Genomic DNA, 24167 nt, shown 5'->3' on the forward strand with positions numbered 1-24167 from the left:
AACTTTAATCAGTAAAACAGGCTGGTTTCCTCTAAACCATTTTGTTTCCAGTTGGGTACAACAATAAAACCAGATGTTAGAACTAATCGTAACCACTATCCCAAGAGAAATCGTACAGGTTTCTTCAAACAGCACTGACACGAGTGTCACATTCAGCAGTTGCATAGGATATGGTCTGCTAACTTGTTCATCATCGGAAGTTTCAGTTGCTCTAACTAATTACACAGGGAAAGGAATTAATGGCAGACAGAACCAATTAGCTTCCTCACAACCACTGCCCTTGTATATCAGATCAACTGGGTAGTAGCACACCACAAAAGTATTTAATCACTGAATCATTTAATAAGAGGGGGAAAAAAGGATGCAAAGGGCTACACATAGCTGTGGTCGAGTTAATAAGATAGAACACTGCTGAAACAATGAAAGAAAAGTTTCATTTTCATGCCAGGTCTTTCAGTTTTAAAAGACTTGGGTTTGATGTTGTCAACTCAGCAGTCAAAGCAAGCTCACAATCAGGGGAAAGAACATTGCCAGGTGAGCTGAAGTTCCATAAGAGTCCCTACATTATTAACTACCTGAGAAAAAAGCTGCCACATCTCCCTGACCGCATTCACTTTCTGACCTGCCCTGAATAGGTCCGAGTGCATCACATGAACACAAGTGACAATGCTGAACTTTCTTTCCCACATAGAGATGGGTTCCATCTTTAGCAGTCTGCAATCTGGGTAAGATTAGCAGAACAAGTCAGACTCACACACAGTCCTTCTGTAACAGAGTATCTTGGAAATGAAAGATGTTCTCACAAGGACAAGGCAACTATGCCTGCCACCTGTGTGCCTACCAGCTCAAACAGTGCTTGATGTCAGTCTGACACCTTCCAAAATTGACTTTAAAAACAGAAAAGAAGACTGATACGGATTATTTTCTTAGGTCTCCATTCCTATTTCCCCTGCAATACAACTCATATTAAGCATTGACTTGTCCAAACCTGTGTAACCGCTTACTCAAACGAAATCCCCGATGCTTCCGTATGGACCTCTGCCAAAGGAAAATGTAAGATTTGGCCACCAGCACCTATGGCGCAACCCAGACAGGTCTATGCAAGGATCTGCTCAGTGGCACGCAGTGTTACAGGCTGCTGCTTGAATCTATTTTTGAATCTCCCCTGCTCCAGTTACTCTGCTGTATCTAGTTAAATGCCCTTATGTCCAAAAGGGTTCAAAGACATTCTATAAGAACTTTGAATATAAAGTGGGCACAACAAGTCAGCAAATTAGTCAAACCAAAATGCAACGGGCACTAACGCTTCCCACAGCAAAGAACTGTCAGTAGGAAAGATCCTTCCACTTTCCTCAGAATATAATTACTTGATAAATACAGATTTTCAGAATGTTACTAGGACACATACAAAGCCATTAGTTTTTTAGTAACTGCTATCCCTCTTACAGATGACAAAATGTATTAAAAATAATTTTTTAAAAAATAAAACAACTGATCTTGGAAAAATGGACTAAAATACAAGGCGGGAAGGCAGAAGGAAGTTGAAGCAAATCAGTAAGTTTGCATTTCACATGTTCAGTTGCTTCTAGAAGCCAAATTCCCTATCGGCTACACAGCTACAGAACACAATGGGTTTCACCCAACAATATGAAATCTTCAGGCACACTGTTTGTCCAACAGCACTGACGATGCTTTGGTTAAACTTGCCCTTAAGGATTACCTATGTGTAAAAGGTGTGTATAAAATTAGGTTCCTAGTTGTGTGCTGTGACTTCTCAGTGCCCGGTTTTGTGGAAGACTGGTTAGAAAAAACGTTTCTCAGGGAGTATCAGGAAATACCCAGAGAAACAGCTTCAAAACGTGCGAAACATATATAAAGTCTCAGGCACATACTAAAAATAATCGTCCAGTCTTACTGAAATCTTTTTTTTTTGCCTTTAATCTTCTCTGCTAATAAGAAAGACTTCTATGGAAAACACACAAATTGCTATTCCCCAGAAGCAGCTGATTCTTACATCACTATTTTTGATTACAGACTGTCAAGCACTGATCAGGAGCTTTTGCTACAAGATTGGACTAAGGACTGAAGTCACTGGCATCCACCTTTTAGAAACCAGTCCTTACTGGAGTACATAACCTATGACCTCCTGTCATATTAGTGTAGAAATATGGCCTAAAAAAAAAAAGATAAAAACAAGGGGTTTTTTGAACAGTGAAGCTGTATTTGTTGCCATCATCGTATACCTTGTGCACACACAATCCAAAGCCTCTAAAAAACTGTGTAGTAATTTGTCATATTACTAACTCAGAGGACAGAAGCAGCATGACCGGTACTGAGATAGCTGCCCAAGGAAGTTCAGACAGGTTCTGCCCACACAACATCCTACAGTATCTCCAACAACTCTAAGAGCAATTAGTACCTTCATTTCCCAAACTCTTAACATCTATCCTATACCATGATTTACTCCCATGGAATCTAGGCAGTCAGATTCACTCAGGTCCTTCAATCAATTAAGTGTTTTATCATTTTCCAATCAAAAATGAATCCCTTCCCATAAAAAAAAAAAAAAATCTGTTGTGTGAGGCAGTCATTGAAATCTTCTTAAAACCCTGCTTTGAGGCAAAAGGGAAGAATTACATCAAATTGGGCTGGACCAAAATTGCCTCTGATGGAGTTTTTATTTTTATATTACGTTGGTGGATATTCAGTAAAGCCACTTCAGCTGCTCATCGTGGGAGATTTTTGAATACTTTGGTAACATACAAATAAAGTGTCACAGTAATTCAAAGCTCCTGAGTTGTTCAGTAAGAACCTGTCAGGAAAAAAATGTATCAAGCCAAGTCAGCAGCTGACTAAGATATGCTTGATTATATGCATCTTTAAAATGCAATATTGGTTAATTACTTCATTAAACAATGTTAGGTTGAACATCTCTCCTTTCTTTCTTCCATTGTAACTGTAGACACATTTGCAAATCAGGCCTGGACCCTCACCTTCATGCTAACATCTCCACACCTTGTAAGATGTCTGGAGGAATGAAAAGATGTCCTAAAAGTTTGGGGAGGATCCAGTTGGTACAGATACTGCAGAAGGCAGCCACAGAGCTGTCTTGCAATGGCCAAAGGTGTCTCAGGCTTCAACAAAAAGAGCATCAGATAGATCCTCAGGAGCAGCACTGCACACTCTCCAGTCAGTCACAAAGCAGTCTGAAAAAGCTTCCAAAATTAAAAGAGAGCATCAAGACTATCAACGTTACACTTGGGATCTTTCCAGCCTGCAGGACTGGACTGTCCCATAGCCTTTGCCAGATAAGAGCACTGATCTGCTCAAAGATATCACTGATCGGCTGGTGGGCATTTGCTGTGTTCATGTTTGGCATTCAAGATGAATCTTGCTAGTGAAAAGAAGGAACTCAATGCACACCTGGTAAACAAACATATCTCAAATAATACGCATGCAAATCTGGTAGAGATTACAAACCATGCAATCAGTGAATCATTACACTGTCAATGCCTAGACTTCTGTCAAGACAAGAACATCAAATGCTCTGGTCTGTTTCTAAACATCTTCTCAAGAAAAAAAAAAAAAAAGCAAGACTATGCAAGTAGCCAATCACAGCAATTATCTTCCAACAAGTACCTGGGGAAAACAAGCCATCCAAAGACATCCTGTTGCTCATCTGAGTTCTTTGTTTAAAATGCTACACTGTCTAAAAACTTGTACAGATACCTACACTACCTTTGCATTCCCATTCAATACCATATGTCTTAAATCTGAGACCAAATCAAGCACCATTTAACAAATCAAACCCCGCAGTCTGTTAACAGGGCTACCAATAGAAGTATTTTGGTACAATTTCGCAGAATTACTGGACTCCCAAAATAAATACCACAGAGTAGTACACTGTAAAACATCTAATGTTCTTTTCCTTTTCCATTTTATTTTGGATATACGCATACTAGAATTATTTTTATAATTAGAATATTCACATTCATTTGACACCTATTTCCAAAAAGTCAGAGAATAATCCAGGTTGGAAGGGATCTCAGGAGTTCTTTAGACTAACCTGCTGCTCAAAGCTATGTCAGCTATGAGAGACTAGACCAGATTTAGATACCTCCAATGATCAGTCAAGTTTCGAGTTCCGCTGCATAGCATTTTCATTATACGTTGTATAGATGACATCATAAAATACATACAATAATAATAAATCTGCATTATAAGAACACCAAGCTTTTAAGGAAGTAAGGTATGTTTTTTAAAACTACAGTTCTAAAAAGAAGAAGTGAATATTGTACTTGAGCAAATATCCCCTGCACTCCTTTTGGATACCGGACATTTTATATTTGTTTAAAAGAATCACTATAACAAGTGAGAAAATTGGTCATTTGCCAGTCCTCTTTAAACCAGTCTCTATAATTTCATATTAATTTTATGCTAAAACTTAAATATTTCAGCACACCATTTACCCATATGGTTGAGCTGTTTGCACATGAAGCAACTGTCTTCATTCATTACCCTTTTTCCAAAGACAAACTAAGCAGATGTTGACTGCATAATGTCTCTAGATTATATTTGTTCTGTGAGCATTGGTGTCCAAGAACACTGTCAATGGATTATTTTTTCAACACATTCCATTTTTTTAGGTGTACGCCTGCCCTTTGTGTGTTTTCCTTTCTTGAAAATAGCTAAGAGTTATTTGAGCGTATTTCGTGTTTAAGTTGGAAAGGTACAGGCAACAGCAAGAAGCCAAATTCAAATAGCAAACCGTGGAGAGAAGGCTGCTTCCCTTAAAAGCTTTTAAATTACACGAAAGCAGAAACTTGCATATTTAAAGCACAGTTGAGGCTGTGTAGCATTCTGCGCTGCAGTAAATATGAATAACGTTGACTAGATGTTTCCTGGTAGAATCCCCAATCTGGAAGTTTTGATCTAGTTACCTGAAGTATGCAGATGATTAATCTAATTAATAACAAATCCTTTCAAAAGGTTGGGTGAAGTTCAATGCTCTTGCCAGATACAGTTTGCAGCTGGTAGAGACTTGACCTTTTCAAGCAATACAGTACATTCCGTGTAACAGCATACTAGATAGGGAAAATTAATTTATGGATGAATCATTAGTATTGTACACGTGCCTCAAACAGGTCTGTGGAAGCTTCTGCGTGGGATAATAAATGAAGTAGAACATAAAAAATAAAAAATTTTCTCTGAAGGCGTGTGCACATAGCGGGTGACAACCAACTTGAACAGACAAGGGCAAAGATACACGGAAATACAAGTTGGAGGGGTCAAAGCAGCTTGGAAAAATGGCTGCAGAGGAGCCTGCAAGAACGTGAGCACAGCTCCCTACTGAACGCTGCTCCTGTCCAGGGAACCAAGGGGAAACTTTGCCTCATTTTAGCAGCAAGTCCATCAAGCACAGAAGACAAATAAAAAAGACCTCAGAAAAGAGGTCTTCCCTTACAAAAATCACCCAATAATTCCCAGGATACTCCACATCCACTTTATGCAATTCAGTGAGGTCAGATGATCTTTAAGTTCCTTTCCAGCCCAAACCATTCTATGACTCTATGATTTTATGATTACCTGGCATCTGAAAACACAATCTCAAAAATATGTTTCTAACTATTTTCTTCTATGATTTAGGAGTTGTATGTATGTAATACAGCTTTAGACATGCAGAAAAACGTGCATTCAATAGAAAAGTTTTAAGTATTGGCACTGTTTATTTGGTTTCTGTTGTTGGCTTTTTGTTTGCCTTTTTTTTTTTTTAAACACTCCATTTGGTTGAATGCAAACAGATCATTATATAACAAGAATGAGGTTTTATTGCCCACTATTCTGCTTATTTTCTTTACTTCAGTGGTACAATTAAAAGAAAGAAGAGATGAACTGAGTTTTCTATCTATGGCATTTACCTTAACTACCTTCTCACAACTTATTTTCACAAATTTCACATCCAGATCTCATCTTTTCCATCACACTTCCTTCCTGCAATTATCTTAATCTTATAACAGCAATAAAACCCTGTCAAACACATATTAACTGTCTAATACTTAAGTAGAGACTCTAAGTATTTCTCACAAATCCCACCTCGTCCTTCACCGTTCTTGCAGCCTATTCCCACAATATCCCACTACCAATTCAGAGACATTTTTGTGCAACCTCATTTCCACACTCTTGCCCTGTTTGACACAGTCATTCCAACTCAATATCATATTTCTTCATCTGCTAAAGTCAAAAGGCAACAGGGCTTGCTATGACGCCATCTAATTTCCTCTCTGAATATTACAGCACATGCAGCATTTACCATGAAATAGGAAAAGTCTAAACCTAATGGTTAGGGTTCCTTTCAACTCAAATCACCATATTTTAGTACTGTTAAATAAGAGAAGGATGAAGTTAGCAATATCACCAGAAATATGAATGAGCCAGAGCAGCAGGGGAAACTGGGTACAATCAACTGATAAATCTGTGCTGTGACATTTCAGAATGAGAACCACTTTGCACTTTCTACACCCTTAGCGTCTGCAATGTGTTCTTACAATCACAGCAATGAGTGCTAGACATAGCGAGGTCCGACTTTACTTGGTTACTCTATACTTCCTATATTAACCTGGTAGAACTGGACGCAAACCAAAAGGGCCCTTCGTCGGGGAGATGCCACGGACGATACAGTCGAACAGAAAGCTGATCTGCTCTCCTTCGGCACAAGAAAGGAAAAAAACGCCAGCCCCTGCAAGAAAGCACAATATAAGTATGTGTTTTTTCACATGGATACATTAGAAATATATTTAGCTGAAGATACTTATAATATAGCAATCAAGAGCATTAAGTGCAAGCCATGAAAAGAAATCAACAAGATGTCCTCCAGAAAAAAGAAATAAAAAGAAAAAATTCAGGTCAGCACACACACACTCTATTACCACAAATATACAAATAAACCAAATAGCTACCAAATCATTTTGCATTGCTCTAATTGTCTGAGATTCAGGCAATTAGAGCAATGCAAAATACAAGCCATAAGCGCAACAGTTGTTTGGGTCTTTTACTCTTATTTACCCCTAAAATTTTGTAGATCAAATCTCAGCTACGCAGGTGTCAGGGATACTCAAAGTGTCTTTGTTAAAATGAACCAAATTAATTCTACTTTTACCTGATTTTAACTAAGACCAGCTTTTTATATCCCAATGAATCATGTTTTGGTTATATCACCGGATTATATTATAAATTTTCCTAGACTAAGTCTTATGTGTCTATTATTAACAGAACGTAACACAACTCCACAGATTGTCATCAGATCTTTACCCTTTGCTCTATCCTGATATTTTGCTTTCCATTCATTAAGAATAGCCCCAGGCAAAATTAGAATGAGAATCACTAAATAAACAAACAAGTTCTGAGCTGCATGATATATGTCTACGTGGACAGCACACAAGACTAGAAATGCACCACAGAACATTCTATTTGGGAACTGTCAGTCCAAATATTACTGACCTCAGAGTGGTGGGGGGGAAAAAGTCTACTTGAACTTTTTGATGATCTTAAAACACCAGGCAAAAAATCACTCCAGTAACCAGTGAGTTCAGGAGAAAAAGAAAATACAATAAGCAGATATAAAGTGGAATGGAATTAAATTAGTATAGAAGCCCTGAAAATGTGCTTCCAGTTTGCCAGCGCCGTGCACATTAGAAAACCACAGTACCAAATCTAAGACTTGCAGGAGGGTTTTGCATATTATTTTCCTAGGACCTTGGGCCCCTAATCTGGACACAGGTTTAACTTCTGCATTTCTCTAACCAGTTCTGAGTTGCATACATATTTTTGCCAGTTTTACCTAAAACAGCACGGATAGTCTTCTTCAGAATGCCTGAATCCCCATCACTTTCCATATGTATGTCCTGTCATACCTAACATGATATTCACATTTCACTTAAGCAATGGATCCACTTTTGACTGCTTGACAAAGGACTATGGGATTCAAACAAAGGGTGATCACAAACCAAATTAACTATTTTAGTATATTAAATGTAGCCAGCAAGCAGTAAACTGACCACTTTAGGAAAAGCAAATTCTGGTCCACATTCATCTGTCATTATCAATTTATGTCACATCTAAGTCTCTGCCTGCTCTGCTTAAATCTATTCAAGACAACATTGTTATCAGCATTTCACAGCTTGATTTGTCACTCCACAACATTTGTTCCTCTGCAGATCTTACTGATCAAAACTTCTCCAGCTAAAGAAACAGAAATCCTGTTCCCAGTACAGTTTGTTTCATTTGGTGAACTGCTATAAACTCAAATTAGAACTGCCTCACTGGTAGAAGTTAAAGTTATACTTAGAGGCTGCCTTGCCAGTCATTTCTAGAGTACAAGTTCTCAAACATATTCCTCGAGATTCAGGACAGACAAATATTAAAACACTAAGCTATGTTTAAACAAGTGAAAAGATGAACACACACTAGCTAATGAACTGTATTAATCAACTGGAATAAAGTCTGCCTAACTCCAGACTGCTGTGGTATTGGTGTTTATTAGTGTTTGGGGTTTTTTGTTTTTGTTTGTTTGTTTTTAAAAAAAAAGTTTGTCCCACGTTTCCCCACAGCATGTATACACATCCTGACTTCAATATCAAAGACCATTTAGGAGATTACACCACTAATCAAGCAGTCTGACAGGTATGAAAGTTTCTGGTGGTGACTCACAGTCTTGTCCCATTTCCACTCCTCAAGAGATGCCAAAGAGTCAGAGAACACACCATGTTAGAAAAACCTGGGTGCAAGGTATGTATTCAGGAATTATTTAAAACTCAGCTCTTCCTTTGAGCTGCCTTCTCCTCCCCCCACAGCATAATGGGAAACTGGTTTGTCTAATATTAAATGGTGTGACTCTTCCCCCATCAATCACACTGATACCAGCTATTTAAGAATAAACTGGTGCTAACCATCTTGAAAATGCACCTAGATTCAACATATGAAATTTCAGCATTATCTCAGATGGTTTCCCTCTACCTGGATTGAGCACCAAAGCCTTCAGAGTTGAACAAAGCCTGGACTGAGTAACTAATTCAAAAACATAACTAAGTATTTTCTTTACACAAAATGTTGTGGAGAAGCAAGGAACAAAAAGCTAAACCAGACACAGATACTTTTAGTCCTCAGTTCTACCACAGAAATATTAAAAAGTCAATTTGCTTCTGTTTGGGGCTTCATGTTTTTTTGTATGGAGAGGAAAGGCAATCTAACCACAAGATCATCTGTTCCTTTTAGTAAGGTATTTATTACAGAGGTATTTAAAACTTCAGTTTCACTGCATTTGGAGCTTCACATGAAGAATGGGAGCAAACATATGGTTTCACCTACAGGGAAGTAACAATAATAGAGGCGGCATAATATTATACAATGTTTCTACGAGTGGCTAAAGGAGAGGGCTTTTGTTTGGGAATTAAAACAACTTCTATAATAACATATCAAGTTTTTTTTCCTAAATGCTACTTGTTTGTCATATTCCTCAAGAATTTCAGAGAAACAAGGTAAAATAATGAGATACCTGAAGAAAAATGGTCTTTCCTTTTACTTTTCTGTTACGAATAAGTGGAGTTATATTTTTATTTAGGTCTTATTTATAAAAAGCATTTTCTTCTAGTGGCAGTATTAAAACAAATACTTAGACTAAACACATATTTAAATGTTGTTATGCTTGCAGACCTGTCTGGGTGCTCAGTTAAGAGCATCAGCTCCTTTAACAAGACTGAGTATGTAGAGAGTTTCCAACTGTGCAGGTTATTTTGTACCAAAATGAATATACTGTTCTTCCCTTTGAATGCACTTGCGCACGGGAAGATGCAAAAGGCAAAAAGGACCCTTCCATGGCAACTGAAGGCTCTCAGATATCAACACAAATATTACTTATTAAAAACAAAAAAAAAAGTATTAATAATAATATAATATTCAGCAATATAGTAGGACTCTTTCCAAAGTATTTGTCTGTAATTCTGGTCACCTGTAACCAAGAAAAAAAAAGATTAATTCATATTGAAAAGACAGGTACACAGGAAAGCTACCGATGAGCTCCTGTATCCTACAGAGAAAATAAAGAACTGAGTTTGTTTAACCTAGCAATAGTGACAGAGAGCATAAATAAATGCTCTATAAATATTTAAGGAGATAAGCATCAGAGAGAGAGAACATTACACTAAAGGACAACGTTGGTACAAAAACAATCTAGGATAAAAGAACACATACATTTAGGTTGGAAATTTTAAAAAGATTAAAAGATCAGAGATAGAAAAGGATCTACAGACCTCAAGACCACATTTTAAGCCTAATTCACACTTTGATTCTTTTTCAAGGATGAAAGTCATGACAATACCAGTTTTCAAAAAGTTTTGGACCTTCAGGAACAGTTGACAGTCATTCAGAAGTCAGATTTTTCATTTGCATATGCCTAACCACAACTTCAAAGACCATTTTAATTAATGCTAATATCAAGAAAGGCAGAATATCTTCCTGACATCAGAAGAGTTCTCCTTGAAAGGGACATATTTCTTCCTTTTTACACCTGTACCGTTTTGCACCAGAAAATAGTGTAAGCTTAAGAGATGAGGCAGGGGGGGGAGAACTTCAAGCTCCATCACCTACAGTTTCACATTTGTACATCCATCCACACTTCCTACTACATGTTACTTATCCATCTGGCACCCTGGCCTATGGATTGAACCATTTACGTTTTCTGCAGTGTGGAGATAAGATACAGCAGCACTCAATAAGCCCAAACCAGTTTAAATTCTTGGAGCACAGCAAATGCATCAAATCTAGAACAAGTTACAGAAGAAATGCCACAATTCAGCTAAACAACATCAATGAAGGGCTATTTGTGTACCTCATTCCAGAGTCCTGGAACAGACTCCCAAGAGAGGTTGAGTCTCTTCTCTGGAGACATTCAAACCCACCTGGACACATTTCTGTGTGATCTGCTCTGGTGAACCTGCTTTAGCAGGTGGGTTGGATTAGATGATCTCCAGAGGTCCCTTCCAATCCCAACCATTCTGTGATTATTTCTGGGCTTTCTTATACAACTAAGATTTAAGACTGGGAACAAAGCATTTAAGCTTAGGAGCAGCAACCAGAATTTAGGGTCTGTCCCTGCACTTGTGCTCCCAGGCTCAAGGCTACGGACACATACTCCATTTGTCTCTTCTCATCCCAGTGACATTTTCACGTCTCGTTAAAAGTGAGGCAATTTCCAGGCTTTGTAGTAGGCTGTTCTTTTGTGGGCACTAACCACTCCACAGAAGGGAAACAAAGATTTGAAGTCCTGCAGGCTGAAGGAGGCTAGGAGCTCAGGTTTCCCACTCTGTAGAAGAATGGCAACCAGAAAACACACACACAGCAACACCACCACCACTTTGTCTTTCCTAGTGATGTTTCAGTGTGTCCCCTCCAGTTAGGCAACTCACTTGGAAAAATATTCCTGTTTTGTTTTTTTAACTGCTTATCTAGGGACCCATAACATCTTCACTCTCACTTCCTAGAATCAGTCTGCAGGAGCAGACTTTGGCTTGTTCAGGAATTTACTTGGAAGAATCCCATGTGATACAGTCCTGGTGGGAAGTGGGATCCAGGAGAGCTGGCTGATTTTCGAGGATCACCTACTGCAAGTTCAAGCCAATCAAATGTGGTGGGAAAGTCTGCATAGCATACATAGAAGCCGGGTGGCCAAGATGACACAGGAGGAATAGAGACACACTGTACAAGCACAGAGGAATGGGCTTAGGAAACCCTGATTCTGCCTGGACTTGAATTTGGAGAGGGATGTGAAAGGCAACAAGAATGGCTTCTGCAAGTATATCAGCAGCAAAAGGAAAACCAGGGAAAACTTCACCTACTGCTGAATAGAATTGTAGACGTGGTGACAAAGGACATGTAAAATGCCAAAGTACTCAAAGTCTACTTCACCTTGGTCTTTACTGAAAAGATTAAATTCCCCCATCAGGAATCCCAGGCCCTTGAGATTTGTGGGAAAATCTAGAAAAGCAACAACTTTCCCTTAGTGGAAGAGGACCAGGTTAAGGAACATTTAAACAAATCGAATATACTCAAGCCCATAAGGCCTTATGGGATGCATTCCCATGTGCTAAGGAAGATATCAGTGTCATTGCAAGTACTTTATTATCTTTGAAAGTCCAGGAAGACTGGGGGATGGAATGGTGTGCCTAAGGGCTTAGGGAAGGAAAAAAACAAACAAACAACAAACAAAAAAGCAGATGATGTAACTTTTGTCTTCAAGAAGGAGGATTCAGAGAACCACAGACCAGGGGAGGTAACAGTACAAATAATCCTAGAAGCCATTTCCAAGAAAGATGCTGACCGGGAATAGTCGGTAATGCAGAAGGAAAATAACACCCAATCAATCTCATAGTCTTTGATAAAATTACCAGCTTGGTAGATGAAGCAGTAGATATTGTTTGCTTTTACTTCAGCAAGGATTTCAGCATCATCTCCTATAATATATTGATCAACAAACTGATCAAGTACAGACTAGGTAAGTCTAGGTAAGTGAACAGTAAGATGGACTGAAAACTGTCTGAACTGCCAGGCTGGAAGGGTTATGATCCGCAGCAAAAAGTCCAGTTGGAGGACAATCCCGACTGGTGTGTGCAAGTGGTCAGCACTGGAGATAGTGTTCTTTAATATCTTCAGGAATGACCTGGATGATGGGACAGAGCACACCCTCGGCAAGTTTGCAGAAGGTACAAAATTGGGAGGAGCAGCTGATACACCAGAATACGGGAAATAGTCACTCACAGAGGCTGTGGGGTGCCCATCCTTGGAGATATTCAAAGCCTGACTCGATATGGTCTTGGGCAAACTGCTCCAGCTGACCCAGCTTTGAGCAGGGGAGTTGGACAAGGTAACCTCCAAATGTCCCCCTCAAGCTTTCTTTGACATTTAGGCATTTGTGACATTCAAATCTGATCTCATTCTAAAAATGTTCTCTTACTATACTGTAAAAACTTAATAATTAGCATTAGCTGCTGCATAACCAGATCAGCAGTGTCCCATCAACACTTCAATAACACAACTGCTATGGTAAATTCTCTGTGCAAAAGCACTGCTAATGTTTCAAAATAAATTACAACATTAATTTGTATTATCAAACAACTAAGCAAAAATTGACAGAAAGCTATTTCAGATTAATATTTTTGTTCAATTACTTGCTACTTTTCAAAATCCAAGCATTAGTGTGAACTGGTGATATTCTATTAATATGTATTAAAGCATAAAATTTTCTTTCAAATCAATTAACAGTAAATGAAAGTTCCTACTATATTCGTAATGTTATAAGATGTCACCATTTACTACAAAACCCAATTAAGAATAAAAAGACCAACACTGTTATTCCCTAACCACTGTAATGAAAGTAAAATGCACAAACTGAGTGGTCTATATTTACTGTACAGGCTACTGAACATTTTTTATATCACATAAAACCAGTTCATATTTCTTATATTGTGGTTCAACTTGGGGAAATTTTCTCCCTGTAAGCATTGTGAAAAGTTCCATTCAAAACTAATTTTTCTATTTTCAGTTAATAATTCAAAGAGGGGACCCAAATTATGTCAGCATAGCAGTGCACACATTTATTATAAGGCCAGCTTGCATTTAAAGTGGTACTTGGATACAGAGGCAGGAAGGCACAATTGCTGTACTCTGAATGGAGAAAAACCTGTTGAAACCAAAACTGCTGTTATTCAAATCAAAGCTGCAGGTTCAAGTTTAGCCCAGGTCTACAAGAGAGGGGGGAAAAGGTGACTGTGCTGACTATCCTTTATGCTCTGTAACCAGTTATCTATCCCACAGACTAAACCACACTAGTAGAGAATAAGGCAATGGTATGGTAGTTCCCATACCAGTTTTTAACCAAAACAGAATAACCTTAAAAGAAAACAGAGTCGTATCCTCACAGGCTATACCTATATCCCATTCCTGCACGTGGTGGAAACCCTTCTTTAGCCCCGACTTCCCAATTAAATAGGGAAATATTTGAACCAGAATCTTACACATCTAAAACAATATCTCAAGTCAGGAATCAGGATATAATAGTTGATTCCATACCATCCTTGTAACTCAGCTTCATACTTTTCAGTAGACAAAAAGAAAGCGCCTCACTGGAGTAAAACAGTCAAAATAATTTCTTTCCCCTTCCTCCCCATATGTTGCCAAAAGTCCCAAGGGAGAATATCTTTGGATTTAGATCAACTCTGAAACCTTCTATTTCTTCAGTTTGGTAACTGAAAAAATCCATTATTTTCACATTTCACTATGCAAGTCAAACAACTTCACATCAAACCGGCATTCTGCAATACCCCCTTCCATTCACAGATCTTCAATTCAGCATGTCTTCAAACTCTGCTTTTGAACTTTAAACTTTATGTTTTCTAATGATGTATATGATATATACCAGCGCATTAATAATCTTTCCTTTTCAGCTCTCACATAGGAACTTTACACTGTATCTGAAGTAAGAATGTGAGAAGTCCTAAACTGGAGATTGGAACAAGAGATTTATCCCCATCTAAAGGGTATCTTGGCTACTAGGCTACAAAAACTACCTTCAGTTGCTTGTTTTCATTTTGATCTCAGGAATCTCACCATCCCATAAAGTAACAAAGCTAATCTATAGGGAAAGAAAGGGAACACACAGAAGTTCCTAACTTTTAGGAGCTAGAAGTCCTCTACAGGACTTAGACATTTGTATTTTCACAATGAGAGCCTTGAGGCTGCATGTAACCTCAAGGCTCCGTACCATTTTCCCTCTGCAAAGAAGAAAATAATTAATCACAACTTAATAATCTGAACATTAAACCATTTCACCTCATCTCTTACACCACACATGCCACAAAATTTCATTACCTTATTTTAGCTCTGTGTCCACTAGCAACAGCTGGCAAAACATCATCTGGAGAGCCACAGGGCAGTATTCGGTCAGGACTCCACACAGTCACACTTTTACAGAACACCAGGGCTAAAGCCTACAGAAATCTACTCAGTAAAACAGACCCACTGACACGAGGCTGCCTGTATGACAGAGCAGCACAACTGGGTCTGCAGTCTCCACTTTGAATGACACTAGCATTTACATTTCTACAAAAGGTTTCAAACAACTTTTAGAAGACAGGTTCCATCTGTACTTACAGAAGCCGCACCTGGTACCTCCTTCAAAGATGAATCCATTTGGGACAGCTCCATACCGACGCAGATCCGAGAGCTTCCATTGCCCCATGACACTAGGAGGAAGGTCTTTTACAAGGACGAGAATGTCATTGCAGAAATGCAGGGTAGCAGGCCCGCTCTCTAGTTTAGTGCCAGGTGCTACAAAAACTTGAAATCTATGAACTATCAGATAAGGAAGAAAAAAAAAATTACCATAGAAAACAGGAGGTACCATGACTTATGTCACACAAGTCACTCCATTGAGCTGCAGTATGCGGACTCACCCCTGCCCACACCATGAGGTTCCAGCATAAAGATTCTAAGTGAAGCCCAGACAGCCCCATGTGAGTAGCTATGAACTCATTATGCCAGTTTAGCATTGGAAAAAAAACATACCTTGGCTTAATGCTACAAATTATTAAGTTGTAATACTACATTAAGTCATCCTAAGTCTTCCAGGCTACTCCCTATCTCAAATTAGTCAGTTATTCAGTTACCTCTTCCATCCTTGCGTCATTACACAAGCTTCTTTCTGTATCCTCCTCTCAAGCAGCTATGCCTCTCCTTTCCTACATGCACACACACACACACAACACTGTGCCCAAGGAGCCCAAAAGCCAAGGCTCAAAGAAGAAGGCAAATTCTAACCAGAGCTCTGACTCATTTGCAACATTTAACAAACTGCTTCACTCCTTCCTTTGCAGCAAAGGTTTTCCTGCCTTTGTGCATCTTTTGGGAGTTGGTGATGGTAGATGCCCAGGCATGTACAATTACTAGAAAACTAAGTGATTCATAGGTAATAAACACTCTTAGATGTCAGCTAGTCCTTCATATTTCACAGCCTAAACCTGAAATAAGTGGAGGGGAAAGAAAGGAAACACCTGTCTCATTCAAGTTTACAAAATTCAGGTTCAAATACCAACTCCTATATCACAAGGTCCTTACCTAAAGTAGCAGCTGTTCTAGGCTGATCTCCCAATTTTCTCCAGAGCTCTTGCATTTTGGATAATAAGCTACTGAGAACATTTCAAAGGCACAAATCTCACAGTGTTTCAAAGGGAGCAATTTAAGTGAGTAGACAATTCATTCTCAAACAACTGTTTTGACCTTCACTACTCCTCTAGTTTCTTTCATCTTGTGATTAGACAAACAAAAAAAAAAACACCACCTGTTGTGATGCAGAGAATCATCAGGGCTGTTACATTTCCAGTCAGAGGTTTCCAGTGGAGTATTTATCAAGAAGCACATAGATTTACCTTTTGGTTATCCATCCAAGATCATACAAAGAGCTTCCTGGCTGTGAAATCAGCAGGGTGACTTCCAGGCAGTCTCACTTCTTACAACCACTGTTCCCTGTCTCTTGGCTGTGCTTCTTCAGGCATCATGAATTTCAGCTATGTCAAAGTCTTGCTCCTTATCTAAATACTTGCTATATTCTTAGTTACCATCTTAGCTGTAAGTCAACTCCTCATCTGTGACATGCATTTGGTAAGTTCCCTGAGGCTCCATCAGAATTAGCCACAAAGTCATTCAAGTGAAATGTGCAAGGAGACAGAGATAGATCTAACTAACTACAGCTCTACTTACAGCTTTGCCAGTAGTACTGCTAGGGAGCAAATCTATAGTCACACGATGTCCCCTTTTGGGCACACAGTTGTTACACAACCTGCTTAAACATAAACTATGAAAAAGATACCAAAACCATCTGATGAATAATGTTCAGTAAGGAATCTTTAATATCATTTGCACCCCTCTGCCCAGTTAAGTCTGCCCAGTGCTTTGCTGGCAATTAAACTATGGGAGCAGAAGCACCAGGGTACTTTCTGCCTCGTAAATGAGGAATGGAGTGCACACTTCAGGCAATCAGTTGCAAGTTACAACAGTTGCCAAAAACAAAGAGCTGCAACTCAGATTCTAGACCACTGTTAAAAAACAGCATCTCCAAACCTGAACAAAACCAAAGTAGAGGGGAAAAAAAACAGATCTGGTAATGAAGATTTTGCCATGGGCTGCTTTCCTGCTAAAGTGGAATTTTTTTTCAAAATTCTCCCCAACCATCTAATCTGGGCGGCGGGGGAAGCACCAAACACAAAAAAAATACAACCACACCACCAACAAAACACACACAGTTGAATATACCTATGAACAAGATGTATTATTCAGGTTCCTCATTTCCTTCAGCTAATCTTTTCCTCTTCACAGCTATTTACTGAGCTGCACGCAGTATGCTAACTTCCTCAGAATGAGTTATGGGCTCAAGAACTCTTCTCACACCTGATCTATACCTCAAACCACTTAATTCCACTGTTTTCTCTAATCCTGGTTCTTTTATTCCAGGAATCACATCCACCTCATCTGCTAAGAATGGAGAGAGAACACTGGGAACTCCAGAGCAAACACCTCCATTCTGTGGTCCTCATTCAAGAACAGGACTCCTTTCACTTTGTTGGTTTTTTTTTTTTTTGCTTCCCAGACTATGAGGTCATCTGTTCATAGTCTATTTTTATCACCCAGCCACCTTACTTCCAAGGCACACAAAGGCACCCTTACTATACTTTAAGAAAAAACACTATTCACCATCCTCTCTTCATCTCAGTCTCCACTCTTTTCTGTCTTCACAAACTAGATTCGCTTCCCTTTGACTTCTTTCTCCTAACTGAACCTGCATTGAAAGAGAAAATCCTGAAAAATAATTTCTGTACTCTGGTCTATCCCCCTTCCCCTAGGCTAATTTGTAATTAACATTCCACTAATTATTGCCAGTTCAAGCAATTACACTCGTTTTCTTACTTCATTTCTTCGCCTCCACACACATTCTCTCCCACTCCATCTTTACTCTATGGCTGCACGTGTCATAATCCAATAGGCTCTGTTTCTACCTCACTTGCAGCTTTCCTTTAAAAAAAAGCTCCTTGCTGTTCTGCATTTCCTTCTATCACCATCATAACACTCACACCCAGAAACAGAACCGGTACATAATAAAGCTGCAACAAAGTGTACCAACTACTCCAGCTATGCATGCCTGTATTGAAACCCTCTCTGACCTTCCCCCTTACACAAGGCTTCATATTTGATAGCTCCAAGTGGTACATCCACACATCGCTCTTCTGATACTTGTACGTTTTATTACTGTAAAATTCCTAGGCCATCCTTCTGTGTATGTACTTCAAAGAAAAGAGTCCACAAATGCAACAGATGGCAAAGCATATGTAAGAAATGATTAAGATAGCTAATGTGTGTCCCACACACACCTGCCCTGCTTTCCTAGTTATGACTACACAAACATAAGACAGATACTTCGGATTACCAATATTATCACTCCTTGTTCACCACTGTACATTTTAGAGCTGCTAACCAAGCAAATAAAATAAATAAAAGGATGCATAAGAGTGAAGTTAGCTGGAAAGACTGTCTGATGACACTCCTTGTTGCAAGATGGCTCTTCTTGAAGGGGGCACTAGCAGCAATAAGCATCACCAGCGCAACACCTACCAGGCAGCTCAGAAAACTGGATTTGAACCAGCCAATTTCTACTCAGGACTCTCCTCCTCTTAATTCAGGCTCCCTCTGAATCCTGTTGTCAAAATTCCCAATTAAAATACAGGACCAGAAGTAGAAGTCCGATCACTTTTCTTCAAAGCTACACACTTTCAGTGCCAAAATCAAAAACTAAGTTAAGGGCTCTTGTAGTTAGTTGTCAGCACTGGGCAGTGATGTAATCAACACCTATCGTAAGGGACACCTGCTTTAAGATGGAAGGGGAAGACCAGTCTCTTTGCTCTCGAATTAGTGGCAGTCTTTTCCTTAACTGTACTTTGTTATTTGCATTTTAGCTGTGCTTTTCTGTGCCTTTTTCCCCTGAGGAGAAAAAAAAAAAAAAAAAAAAAAAACAAATAAATAAATAGAAAAAGTGTGAGAAGGCAAAGATTACCTTCCCCCAAACTGTAGCGGATTCGTACATCCCACGCACACATTGTTTCCTTGTTCTCGAACCCCAGCATCACAACTTGAGAGAGACAGATGATTGCAAGCGTGTGATTCAAGCCCTCGTAGGACAGCCCAGGATCCAAGCCACAGATGTCTTCTAAGGTCATGCTGCTCCTCTCCTTATGCCCTTTTGCACGTTCAGATTTATCCTTGTACACCAGCATGAGCAAACAGTCTAAAAGAAGCAAAACTGTCAGAGATGATGAGGCAGAACATAGAACATAACGCATTTCTCAGTACCCTGCTTCAATACAAAGGTGCTTTAGACAACTTCAGGGTCAATCTGATCAAGTCAATGTGAGAACTCAGTTTCCTTTTCCCACCCACCCCCAAGTAGTTTGCAGCCCTTGTTTTCAGGGAGCAAACACTGACGGCATGTTTAAAAGCTAACCTGCAGTATTAGAAATAAGGAGGTAAATAAAAAGTCTTCCCTATTTTATTTTTCAAAAGTCCAGTGGTTTTTCAGATACTCTCCCAAATCTGGAAGAGACTGACTCATTAATTCTGAACATTAGGAGTTACACTGTGATAGCTGTTCACATTACAAACACTAAAGACCAAGAAGCTATTGTCATCTATATTTCCATTAGAACATACTGAACCACAAATGAAATTCTTACAGTAGTTCAGAGATTAGTCAACTACTAAATGGCGAGCAGACTCCTCTGCCAGATTGTTAGTGTCAGCTCAGGTTTCCTAGTTAAATGTTACACAGTAGCCATTGCTAAATAATCATTATGTGCCACACCTTTTTGAAAAAAAAAAAAAATATTCACTTGTGTCACCACTTGTTTTTAACCCCTTCCTAGAGGTGTTTATTACACAGTAACTATACAAAGGACGAAAGTAATTCAAGTGCCAGGGTCCAATGGGAAAGGCACATTTCACAAGCAAGCACAAAAGAAGGGAAAAAAGGGGACAGACCCCCACCTTTTCTATTTATCACTCCTCTTCCCCGGGTTCCCTTCCTATGACATAGCACTCAGTTGTAAATGAAATTAATGGTCAACATCAAAGCTGTGACATCCACAGCTCAAGCTGACCCACACGCCACAGAGGAGAAAACCCCCACATGTCCCATTTTATGAATGTTGGGGTGTGATGCTCTGAGCCCTGGCGAGGTGCCCTGTGGCGCTCTGCTGGGAAAAAGGCTGGCAAGTCTCCAAAGAGGTGAAAAATGACTGAAAGGCTGAACCGTCTGCTAACTAAAGAAGAGCTTTGCATGGACTCCCAATTGTTTTTGTGCACCTGTTAGCAAAAGCAGCTGCAGCTATGATATTTAAACATTCTGCAATACAGTTGTGTGTCTGAAGAACAAATGACTATGGTTTACAGAATAAGAAAAGCAAATCACTGGGGCTCTTCTTGGTAAACCTCACCAATTTAGCTAGAATAAAAATATTGATTTTCAGGACATTATCAATCAGTGAGTTTTCAAGGCAAGTTCCTCTATCTCCCCCTTCAAACTTGGCTTACTCACGATAGAAATCCAGGCCTATATTCACATGTCTAGATACTTGTTCTAGGATCAACAGATGCCCATTCATGCAGAGAAGTGGAACACATTCAGCCAAGCTACAGGCATTTGAGACACTAACACATAACTGTAACGACTTAGGTCTGAAGAGCTTTAATTACTAAGAAACCTTCTAGAATGACGCAACAACCTAGAAAAGATGCCATAATCTGTTCTGCAGCAATGCAGATTCGTATTTTGTAAGTACAGGCAACATTTACCCCTGGAAATATATACTTTCAGGTTCAAATGTCTTCCCTGTTAGGAATAGATGGGGAAACCTGAAACTTACTTTTCCTTCTCCAGCAGTAAAACATCAACTCTGAATAACGTTTTCAATTTCCCCTTCAGAATAACATTTTCAATTTCCCCTTCAGAAACATGGAAGTGATTTTTTTTTTTAATTTAAAATGTCATTTTATTTTTAAATGGAAGTGATATTTTATGTCAAAACACTGATCAAAAATAACTACAGAGCTTACATTGCCAGGTTGGGTTTTTTTTTTTTTTTACAGCCACCAATCATCCTGAAGAAATAAAATTTTAAAAATAAAATATAAAAAACGCATTTTAAACTGGAACCAAAACCAAGCAGCTGTGCCTTGAAAAGTCACCTTTCCCAATGGTCTGAGTCAGCGCCTGGTGTTAAGCTACTCAAACCTCTCTCTCCGAGGCCGGACACAACGCCCGGGCACCGCTGCCGGCCCGATGGACAAACGCGACCGCCGGGCAGCGGCCGCGGGGTCCCCGCGTTACACCCGCTGAGGGGGCGGCGGGTGTCGAACCGGCCCCCGGCCCCCGCTGCGGGGAAGGCGACCCCGGGCCGCTAGGAGCCGGGAGGAGACGGGAGGCCTTGCGGCTCATCTCCGCGTTCGGAACACTCTGGGGGGTTCCGACAGCAGCCGCCGCCTCCTCCTCCTATTTTTGGCCGCCTGATCCGTCGCCAGATAATTTATTCCCCGCTCCCCCGCGTAAAAATAAATAAATAATAAATAAAAATATGAGGAAAGAACAGCGAACGGCTTGAGGAGAGCCCCGCCGAGGGGGATCTCCAGCGGTAGCTCACGTCTAGGAGAGCCCTCTAAACTCCTTGCCCCCGGGGCCCCAAACCTCGTCCCCGCCACGGTCGGGCAGAGGACAAGGGACTCCCCGGCACCTTTCCCCCCACCCCCCAAAAAAAAAAAAACGGGCCCCCTCTTACCTGCCACCGGGGAGGGCTTGCGCAGCACCAGCCACCTATTCTTCCACTGCAACGAGAGGCAAAAGGAGAGGGTTAGCCATGGCCGGAACGGGGAAGAGCGGGCTCTCTCCCCTCCTGGGGAGGGGGCCGCCGGTCGGGGACCCCCGGCCCGCCGCGGGGCCAGGCCGAAGGGGTGCTGGGAGCGGGCACCTTTTTTCCATCTCTCAACTTGACGTGACCCTCCACCACCACGGAATCCGTCATCTTCAGTCATGATTCCGGACAGCTGCGCCCGGCTCGCTGCTCCCTCCCCGCGCTCTGCCCGAGGGGTCACTTTCAAAATAACTTTATTAGGTCCCCGCACAGGCACAGGCAGCGACGCGGGCGAGCGGCCAGCGCGGCCCGGCCCTCCCCAGCGCCCCCCGCCACACCGGGCAGGGGGACAGGCAGGAGCCGGGCCGGCGGATGGGAGAGGGGGTCCTGCGGAGTTTTCTACCGGTTCTTTATTCATGCATTTTATTGTGGTGTTGGGTTTGTTTGGGTTTTTTTTTTTAACTATTATTATTTTCCCTACAGTGTTCTGGTAGCCGGGGGCGCGATTCGGGACACCCGGAGGGCGGCAGCCCTGCGGGGCCGCCTCAGCGGATCTCCTCCGGGCGCGATCCCGCTCCGGGCTTTGCAGCTGACCGCCGCCACAGCCTGGCGGCCGGGGACGGCGGGAAGGCCCGAATCGGATTCCGCCCTCCGCGGAGCGGGGCCGGCGGACCTAAACACCCGCTTTCCCGCGCCCCCGAAGCAACCGATTCCTTATAACGCCCGGATTTCTCTTGCAAAAACTGTAATTACTGCTCCTCCTGACTCCCAGAAGACATACAGCCAACTACCCCAGATAAAAATACCCTTTTTTTTTTCGCCTCATTGCAATGCAACTGTCACGAGATAACAACCCACTTACACCAAACCCAGAGCAGCTACAATTAATAGAATAAGATGTGTTAATGATGTCCTCAGATTTATTTCAATGAGCAATGGACTAATTAGGGTCCATTATTCTAAAAATATTCCTACTGCATCTTATTTGATGGTAATTGGTTCTTCAGCTTTTTTTTAAACTGCACCACAGCACATTTTTTCTTTCAATAGCACAATAGAGGGGGCTTTTAGATGTTTGCATTTATTTCTTCCGTTTGAATCGGTCAGTTTGCATGGAATAACATATAATTTAATGAAACCATTTTTAAGTGTGTTTCATAATGAATTGGGAAGGTGTTTGTTCAACTGGCTTTGCATTCTAATTGTTTCAATATAAATGTTAGGAAAAATATCAGATAAAATTTCACTAGTAAATTTAAGTTGGATTTTCATTTTAACCAAAGTGATAAGCACTTATAGAGAGGAGAAAAATACAGACGATGAGTTTCTGTGGGGTAACGCTCAACAGAAAACCGGGAGGTAGAAGGTGCTGCAGTGCCCCATAGGAATGTGACCAATGTCAGGGGTGTGAGAGGTCAAGCAAGGACCTCCCGCTTAACCTGGATGTCTCCTAGTCTGGGTTTGTGGATTTAATACAGTCACCACACATCAGATGCTCAAATGATGAAATTCAGTTCCACCAGATCAATGCAGTAACAGTGGGCAAACAGGCTTCTTTGAAAGCCACAAATTAATTTTAATGCATTCAGAGCATGTCAGTAATGACTGAAGATCTGCCATTTAGACCTGTGAGGGCAGAAAATAGGCTGTTTCACTTGTGAACATTTAATACATCTTTAAAAAATATTTTATTGGTCATATTGGTGGTGTTACATACTGATATAAGCAGCATAGATTTTGAAAACAGGATTGCTAAAAAGCTGCAGATGGATTGCCAGAAACACAAGTTTGACCCCTTTCCTATCAAACAGCCATCTTCTTTACAGCAAGAGAAGACTGAGAGAATATATATAACACAAAACTGTGAGATTAAAAGCATGCACAACGTGGATGGATATTAGTTGTGAAATGAAACTGAAGTCACAGAACAGATATGGACGTTTGGAATGGCATAAGCATTGTGTGTAAACCTGTTCTAAATGAAGAACTCTTCTTCCAAAGAAGAGTAAATAGTTCCTTCATGCTGACTTAGTACTTGCCTTTCAGCAGCAGCTGCAATTAGTCTGGTTACACAATCACGTATATTTCATGGAGTTAAGCAAGCCAGATATGTACTGCAAATGGTCAGGGTGGAAAACCCAGGCAACAAGAGTCTCCAGCTTGGTTTGGAATCAA

General features: G+C 40.5%; 1 protein-coding gene across 2 annotated transcripts in view; it reads right to left on the reverse strand.

Moving 5' to 3' along the window:
- Positions 1 to 22231, reverse strand: part of DOK7 (docking protein 7) — a 117172-nt gene extending 94941 nt beyond the window's left edge. Inside the window, exons 1-5 of one of the 2 annotated variants that reach the window (XM_082050743.1) lie at positions 22110 to 22231; positions 21921 to 21966; positions 19148 to 19378; positions 15199 to 15399; positions 6617 to 6736 (exon numbers count right to left, since the gene is read on the reverse strand). In XM_082050743.1, the coding sequence (XP_081906869.1) occupies positions 6617 to 6736; positions 15199 to 15399; positions 19148 to 19378; positions 21921 to 21966; positions 22110 to 22163 (652 nt within the window). In that variant the 5' untranslated portion in view covers positions 22164 to 22231. Of the gene's footprint in view, positions 1 to 6616; positions 6737 to 15198; positions 15400 to 19147; positions 19394 to 21920; positions 21967 to 22109 lie in introns of both variants that reach the window. The other variant, XM_082050742.1, reaches the window with a different exon arrangement.
- Between the last annotated feature and the right edge of the window lie 1936 nt (positions 22232 to 24167).

This window comes from Streptopelia decaocto (assembly GCF_964273445.1).
Source record: "Streptopelia decaocto genome assembly, chromosome: 4".
NCBI lineage: Eukaryota > Metazoa > Chordata > Aves > Columbiformes > Columbidae > Streptopelia > Streptopelia decaocto.